This window comes from Clytia hemisphaerica, unplaced genomic scaffold (genome assembly GCF_902728285.1).
Source record: "Clytia hemisphaerica strain Z4C2 unplaced genomic scaffold, Clytia hemisphaerica genome assembly, whole genome shotgun sequence".
Lineage (NCBI taxonomy): Eukaryota > Metazoa > Cnidaria > Hydrozoa > Leptothecata > Clytiidae > Clytia > Clytia hemisphaerica.
In genome coordinates this window covers 1-8,167 of record NW_027104627.1, presented here as the reverse complement: position 1 = coordinate 8,167, position 8,167 = coordinate 1, and the positions used below count along the sequence as shown (strand labels likewise).

The window sequence follows — 8,167 nt, the reverse complement described above, 5'->3', positions numbered from 1 at the left end:
TGGCCAGTTTTAAGGGTGGTGTCTCCTATTTTCCTTGGTAATTTTAAAGCCGGTACCCGGTACTAAAAAGGGGGTGGGGGTCCCTTTTTCCTTAAAAAAAAGTAAGTCCCCGTACTAAAAGGGGGGTGGGGGTCCCTTTTTCCTTAAGAAAAAAGTAAAGTACCCGGGACTAAAAAGGGGGTGGTGGTACCTAAGACAATTTTTCTTAAAAATCAGGTTAGTACCCTATGGGTTAGTACCCTGCGGCTGTACCCCCCCCCCCCTTGCTTAGAACCAATATGGTGAATTTCGTTGTGAAAACAGTTAATTTTTTAAAAAGATATTCAAATTTCTTTTTTTTTGCTGTTTTTGAAAAACCTCACACAATTTTTGAATGCCATCTTTTATTTTTTTCTTATTTTCCAATTATAATTATAATGTTATGCAATTTTATATTCTATGAATAATTCTTTTACTATACTTAACTTTTCTCCTTTTATTATTGTACTGTAAGAATTTTTGTTTCGTTCCTCTAATTAGTATAATTTTTCGCGAAGATAGCACTTTCAGCTGGGATCTGGGAGTCTGGATTGAGGATGGGAATTTGGTGGTTAGGTGGGACCTGAATTTTTAGGTGGGACCTTGAGCCCCTTGCACACTATGCCCAAGATTGTACAGCTATGGTGAAAATTGAAGGAGATATAAAGACCCCCATGGTTCCACTTTATACTAAGGTTTTCTGATTCTTAGGTGCATCTGCTTTTAAAATAAAAGAATGCTTAAAACACAGCTGATTGGCTTAGGTTTTGAAACTCTCTATTGTTTCATCAATCACATCCTCAGTGCACAACAACCGTAACTTCTTGTAATGCCAACATATACCGTGTCTAATTTCCGTCATAGCGACTCTGGTCTTTTAAAAAAAATGTTCATAAATAAAACCTCCTGAGTAAGCTGTTTGAAAATCACCCTAACTACTTTGCAGACCATGTGCACTGTTCTTGTTTTGAATATTGAATTTCTGAGGATACATTCCTTAACTTCGTGTAATGTTGACGCATTTTGTCATAGCAAAAATCCCAACAGGAGTTTTACGCTCAAAAGAAATTTAAGTTGTCTAGATTCCATGGCCTAAAATCACAAAAAACAAAAAAAATGCTTTGAAGCTCGAAATCTCCTAAGGCCCCTACTGCCACATGGTTTTTGCTGTTTTGAAGAGCCTTCAGTATGTATTATCATTTTACGAAAGAAAATAATGTGGCAGTAAGACTTCGGGCAGAGTAAAATTGACTTTTTGCACTACTTTCTCATTTTTTGGTAATTCATAATGGCGAAGGCTCTAGGTTTAAGTGACTTGGAAGGAGAGCTTGCCTAAGCATAAGCTTCTTTAGACCTGCAGAAGACTGAGAAAATAGGCTTTTTTAGCTTGTGTTTTGCTTAGGATTGCCCTTAATAACTGCATAGCAAGCTTTTTGCAGCCTTTGTTCCTCAAATTTTGTCTATATTATATCAATGAAAAAAGCAAGTCTGCTGAAGCCTTCTATTGTGAGATGCTTCTTGAAATTGCCATCTCGTCATTCAATTACTCTCGGGTACCTAATAGCCGGGGGGATTGGAATAAGTGAGGGGAGGTTGGAAAAAATCTCAAACTTAATAAGCGGGGGGGGTTGGAATAAAAATGTCCTGGGTGGAAAATTTTCGAAAATTAATTAGCGGGGGGGGGGGAGGCTATTAGGTACCCGAGAGTAGTCGAATTTGGACCATAAAGCTGGGGAAAATAAGATTTTCGCAAAATTGTTTGTCGCAAAAAATAAATTCAGACAGATATCTGGAATTGAAAACCTATTGTTTTATTTGCGATAGGGCGAAAGAAATAAGTGATGAAAATGAAAACGTTTTCATTCTATATTGTTTATTTTTTTTTTACATTAAAAAGAACAATAGATTCACTCAGCTTAAATGCCTGAATTTTTGTACTGCGTAACATCGTGAGTTTTCGATTGTTTAGAAAGCCCTAGAGGTTGCTCCTTCAGGATACAAAAAATAATTCACGAGTAGTTTTTTTGGAAAGTTCAGGATTAGATATTAGATTTTCCCTGGTTTATGGGTACAAAAGGTCTAAGAAAAACTTAAAAATAATGAATGAAAAATGAAATTTTCGAAACAACTTTAGATTAGCCGCGTGATTAAAAATGTTTTAACTTATTATTTATAGGGAAACGAAACAATTAAATCCCAAAAACATGCGATTTTATGTATATTTTGGTATTTCAGGGTTTGAAAACAGCACCGAAAGACATTACTGGTGAAACCTATTATATTATTTCTAATTATCATCTACTCAAGGGTTCGAAATAACCGTTTAACATCAGACATTTTCTGAACCAAATTGCTTCTGGTCTGGCCAAAAATCATAGTTTTTAATCTAAAGCAAGACTGGTCTGGTCCACTCGAAATTTTTACTACTATTTCATTATCAGAATATGACCATATAAGATACTTTAGATGGGATAGCTTTTATGTGTGGTAAAGAAAGAAGAGTGAGATAGGGACACTAAAATAAACATTTTCAGCCATGCTGAATTCTATCTGTCAAACTGCTACTTTTGGGATTCTGCCCAAGTTTTCTCACCTCTTAGATACTACTGCTACCTTGACCAGACTGGCTACCTTGTTTCAATGAGCTATTCATCTGAGCTAAGTTGGCGTCGACTGAGGATCAAACCCTAAACCCAAAACCCTTGGATTGTAGTGCAAATGATCTACCTTCTTGTCAAAAAGTCTAGATTGGTATAATCAACATGCCTGATGAAAGTTTTCCTTTTTAACTCTAATTTTGTAGGTTGCACTCGATAAAGAGTATGCCATATCAATGCTGGATTTACACAAACAAGCATCAAGGACTGAAGATATTGTCGGATGGTAAGGCCATTCGTTATAAGATAATTTACAATGTCCGTCTGTATGTTTCTTCACACTGGCAATAAGATTTTCGACGTTAGAATTTGAACAGTTTTTCCAACACTTCAACTTCGAGGGGTCGTTTCGGCAACTGAGATTATATTTAAACTTTATGAATTTCTTTTTGTAGGTTTGCTACAAGTGACGACGTTACAGACCATTCTACATTGATTCACGAGTATTATTCCATTGCTACTGATAATCCAATTCACTTCACTGTTGACACACAAATGAAAAACGGTAGAATGGCTATGAAAGCTTACGTCAGGTACATAGTTTGAATTTGACTCTTTTTTAGTATGGAGCTTTCCTCTAATAACGCGGGCATCATAATAGTGAGAGCCACTATGTTCTGAAAACATCCTTGCAGTGCACAGACTTGATAGAAGCAAACTAACTTTTTTAAATAAGATCACAAAAATGAGTGGTGAGAAAAGTTTTGACCATTCTGCTAGTTCCAATGTGACGTTATCACCTTTGCTGGGGCTTGAAAATGAAAGTAAAAATTAGAAGCTCAAATGAAAGATATCCAAGGATTCCAAAAAAGATCATAAAATATATATCTGAAATCGATATTTGAGAAGCTATTAAAGAAAATAGCCCAAAAATGTCATAGATGACGTCATCGATGTTTTTTTCAAACAAAAACATTATTTATAAGAATGCCCACGATTAAGAATGGTTCAATTTTCAACGAAACTGGTTTTGGTAGCCGGAACTTTCTTAAAATCGCCGGGAAAATGATTTTTCTTAGATCACTAAGAAACCGTCCGCTCGTCCGCTCTTTGTTCGCGATCTTTTCCATTATCGCTTTAAACTACAGTCGACTTTCCATAACTTGAACCTCCACTCGATTATCTCTATAAACTCGAACGCTTTTTCCGGTCTCTTGAGGAGATTCTTAGGCTATTCTCTATAACTCGAATTTCCGTAACTCGAACAATTACTCAAAAATCTTTCGATTGGGTAGGAAATAAGAAATCTAGGTTTCCCATCCATTTTTCACAAGAGGAACACTTTTATACCGTTTTTAAATAGTTTTGCTTTTGTTTTCTACCTTTTATACATTGAACTCAACTAAGTTAGTTTAACATGCTGAGTTTGAATCGAGTTTCTGCAACCCTAGCGGTGTTGCTTTTGTTTATTCCCAAAACTTCGATTTCCAAAAAATCCTTTCATATGGGGCTCCTTTCCTCTAAAAACCAACGGAAAGCCAGTGTGAAACAAGCTTCATGTTTTCAAGCTTACTTACCTCTATGCCATACATTATCTTTCCTTTTTCGTTCGAACATTTTCATCTTCATTCAGCATTGTTTCTGACTATGTATCTCAGGTAGGTCCATTCAGCACGTTGCTTGTTATTTTTCAGTTCGACAATGGGGGTACCTGGAGGAACAACTGGTCTCATTTTCACTCCTATTCCACATCAAATCAAATACGAAAAAGCTGAAGCTGTCGCAGGTTAGTTTCAAGTAATCATCCCATAGTGTGACACCGCCTATTTTGATCTAAACAACGGTAAAATCAAGCAATTAGCGGTTTCCATAACTGAGAAGCTACCTTGACCAATCCCATGCCGAGGGTAGGGTTCTTGTAGCAAGTCTTACTTCACTTGGGGTAAGGCCAACACAGCGCAACCTGGTTGCCAAAGACCTGTGGTTGACCCACTTATTGCAGAAGTGCTTACTGGTACTCCGACCGAAATCGGATAGAGAGCTGAGCTGGCTCTGGTCACGAGCTGTATATACTGTAATATAGAGAGATAGATGATATAATATCACACCTGCGGGAATCGAATCTGGGCCGTTCGCTTGGCGACACAGTGGCTAGACCTCTGGGCCGACCTGACGGTAATACAGGCTTCAGAATTGGGGTGGCTGTTCGATTTCAATGTAAAGAATTTTGCAATTCATCTTTTTTTTAATAGTGGAGACCTTCTCAAGAAATAAGGGTGGATCAAAGAGCCCAGCTGTTCTACAGAACGGTGTGCACCACGTATCACGGTATACAAATCACTTTAAAGCTCCTTTCTTCAAATTGACAATTTCTAATATCTATTCCAAAGCTTTTTAGTTTTTTTCGGTTGTGGCCTCTGGGGTAGCTTCTAACGTCAACTGCAGAAATAAAATTGAAATGAAATGAAATTAGAAATTAGAACGCGTTTCCATATTTTTCTCGTAGATCAACAGATGTTTTGGTTGACCGTCTAAAAGAAACTTTACAATACGTGAAAGAAGTCGTGGTGAGTGGTCATGTTCTAATTATTCAGTCGATGTTTTACATTAGAACCTCTTGACAAAAGCTCCCGTTCCAAAGGTGCGATTTTATTGGTTTAGCTTCATCACGCACGAACAGTACCCCGTATGAAATCTCACTCTTTCGCATTCTTCTTTATAGAATGGTGATAGAGTAGGGGATAACGAGATCGGACGAAAATTGATGTCAATCGTTGGTTCCGTTCCACAAATGGAAGCGTCGCAAGTCGAACAAATGATGAATAATAATATGCAGGTTTGTGTGAATTATGTGAAATGTTTGTTTGAAATGACTTCTCGGAAGTCTCAGCTGCCTAATAAATGGATAGGTTGGGGAAAAAATGGAGCGGGGGTACTCAGGGTTTTGCTTTGTTTTTGGTAGGCTGACGAATGAAAAATTAACTCTGGCGATTTCTAGATTCTAGGCCGGCGAATTCTTAGTAAGCGCGGTGTATTAATTAGCGTAAATATGTACTTGATGCGGTGAACCGAACTTTTCGACGTTCTGCTATTCGATTCGCTCTATTATTCGATAACATTGAAAGCCAACGTCAACATGAAGCACTCGTAAACGACGCTCTACAATTCGAATTCAATTCTTTAAAGAAAACTTGTAGGCAGTAGCGAACTGCAGTCTGGCTGTCTGAGCTAATTTATTTTTCACCTTTCACATTTTCAGGATCTGCTGATGGTATTATACTTGTCCAGTCTAACGAAATCCCAACTTTCCGTTGGTAACAAACTCAATAGCATCATGTAATTTTCTGGTTCATTTTATATAAGAGAAAATAGAAAAATTATGAAATTCATCGCAAACTGTATCATATTTGATTTCGTGTCCATGTTTTCGAATAAGGGAACTACGAGCCTTCGCGATGTTCATGTTCATAGTAGGGGGCAAACTTTGTTGTAAGTACATATTCATACTCTGTCGGATGTTATCAATCATTTCGTTTAATTCAATTTAGAAAAATTGTCGATATTTTGTCGTTTGATATTTGGCTGGAGTTGCCTACAACGTCAGTTTTTTTTACCGTGAAAATTTTTGTCATGCCAAATTCGCGGGCCCCCTCTTAAAAAGTTTCAAAATCATATCTACTTTTGAACCAATCACATGCAGTCGCGTCCCACAGTAGATGCTCCGGGCTCTACTTTTTTGGGAATGATAACGGAATTTCCGATATAATTGATGTCATTTGCATCAGTTGAACTCATGTAATTCGAACTCCTATAATTCGAAAACTCACTTAATTCGAACAGATTCTGTGGTCCCCTCAGAATTTACCTTGAAAACCTTACAAGAAAACTCTTATAATTCGACCCCATGTAATTCGAAAAATCATGTAAGTCGAACAGATTTTCCGGTCCCATCAAGAAATTTTAATCATGTAGTTCGAATTTTCGAATTTTTTGAGTTTTTAAAGCTGACAAACTCGACATTTTGTCAATCAAACGTTTTCAATCGAACGTTTGTTGACGTTAGAATTATTGTTTACCAATCGAATGTTGTTGTTTTTTTTACATTCAATTGGAGCTCTTCTTCTTCTCTGCTTGCCTTCCATTTCCTATCAAGACAAGATGGGAAAAAGAAAACATGAAGAAGTCACTTTAAAAACGAAATATGAAGCTCTCCGTGACTCCTTGGAGCGGATGGTATGTCCAATAAAGACGCATCCATCAAGTACAAATACAAAAAAAAATTCAAAAGGAAACCTGGGAAAGACATTTTTTATCGAATAAGGTCAAAAATGCGAAAACTCATCTAGTTCGAAACTCATGTAATTCGAACAAAATTCTCGGTCCCTTGAGAATTCGAATTACATGAGTTCAACTGTATTTTGAATTTCTTTTTTCTCTGGATTGACGAAAAACGACTATTCTTTTTTGCATAATGATTCTTGGTTGCTTCACCCTAATATATCAGAATTCGAAAACACTCTCAAATTATTACGCATGCGTACGAGTTAGGTCAAATGTATTTTAGAATTAAAACTTGGCTCAATCCTAAGATATGAAACTTTAAAGGGATTATCAGACGACTTTTGATATTTGGCTTAGAGATACCTTTTATGATGGTCCCGAGAGACACCTCTAAATCTTTTGACCCATTTTTGTTCCAAAGCTGAGATATTTGACTTTGAAATCTCTAATAATGAGTCTTTACACAGTCTGTTTTCAAGTAAAAATTTGAAAATCCAAAGACGAATATCTCAGCTTTGGAAAATAATTGGGTAAAAAACTTTGGTGGTGTTTCTTAGGACCATAAAAGGTATCTCTAAGCCAAATATCAAAAATCATCTGGTAATCCCTTTTTGCTGTAGCCTGGAGATCCATGCTATGATTTCTTATTCTATATACTGATGGCGAAATATATAGCATGGTATTAGACAGGCAGCTGAGGTCACAAAAAAATTGGACGGGGTGCGAACAATCCCAAACCACTTTTAATTGAAAATATACAACCTAAATATCTAGAAACCATCAACCGGAGTTGTTGAAATTACTTACCGGACGTGTCCGGTATTTTTAGTACCTGATGACGTCATGCGTGCCCATAGGCTAACTGAAAAAAATTTGAGAACCAACATAGACATATTATATACCGATTGAAGCGTTTTTTAACGTAGATTAAGAAAATGATCAGTAACCATATCTGAAAATTTTGCTATAAAAAGTTAGAACGCTTTTCCTTTATGTCCGTAACGTCAATTTTACCTGTCCGAGACGAAAAAAAAATCAAAAATTCAAACTTCTCAAATTTGAAATCTAAGACCGCCATTCGAGAGCTCTCAAAAATCGATATAGAAGACTTTTAAGTGGATATATATGATTTCTCAACCTAACTCGAGAAAATCGATCCTAAAGAAAGTGTAAATATGACGTCATCAAAACTTCGGAAGCTTGTAACTTTTTATTTTCAGACATAGTTACTGACCTTTTTCTTAATCTACGTCAAAAAACGCGTCGATTGG

The 8,167-nt window shown here is 36.6% G+C and overlaps 1 protein-coding gene across 1 annotated transcript; it reads left to right on the top strand.

Moving 5' to 3' along the window:
- Positions 1 to 2,814: 2,814 nt before the first annotated feature.
- LOC136824697 (eukaryotic translation initiation factor 3 subunit F-like) lies at positions 2,815 to 6,004 on the top strand. The gene is made up of 7 exons (XM_067080680.1): positions 2,815 to 2,901; positions 3,071 to 3,208; positions 4,310 to 4,401; positions 4,868 to 4,943; positions 5,122 to 5,182; positions 5,338 to 5,451; positions 5,875 to 6,004. The coding sequence occupies exons 1-7, from the start codon at positions 2,852 to 2,854 to the stop codon at positions 5,953 to 5,955; spliced, it is 612 nt and encodes a 203-aa protein (XP_066936781.1). The 5' UTR covers positions 2,815 to 2,851; the 3' UTR covers positions 5,956 to 6,004.
- Positions 6,005 to 8,167: the final 2,163 nt, after the last annotated feature.

Excerpts from the sequence above, each read along its gene's own strand:
- LOC136824697 (XM_067080680.1), top strand. The coding sequence starts at position 2,852 with ATGCTGGATTTACACAAACAAGCATCAAGGACTGAAGATATTGTCGGA. Across the intron at positions 4,402-4,867 it reads AAAAGCTGAAGCTGTCGCAG|TGGAGACCTTCTCAAGAAAT; the intron begins GTTAGTTTCAAG and ends TTTTTTTAATAG. Across the intron at positions 5,183-5,337 it reads AATACGTGAAAGAAGTCGTG|AATGGTGATAGAGTAGGGGA; the intron begins GTGAGTGGTCAT and ends TCTTCTTTATAG.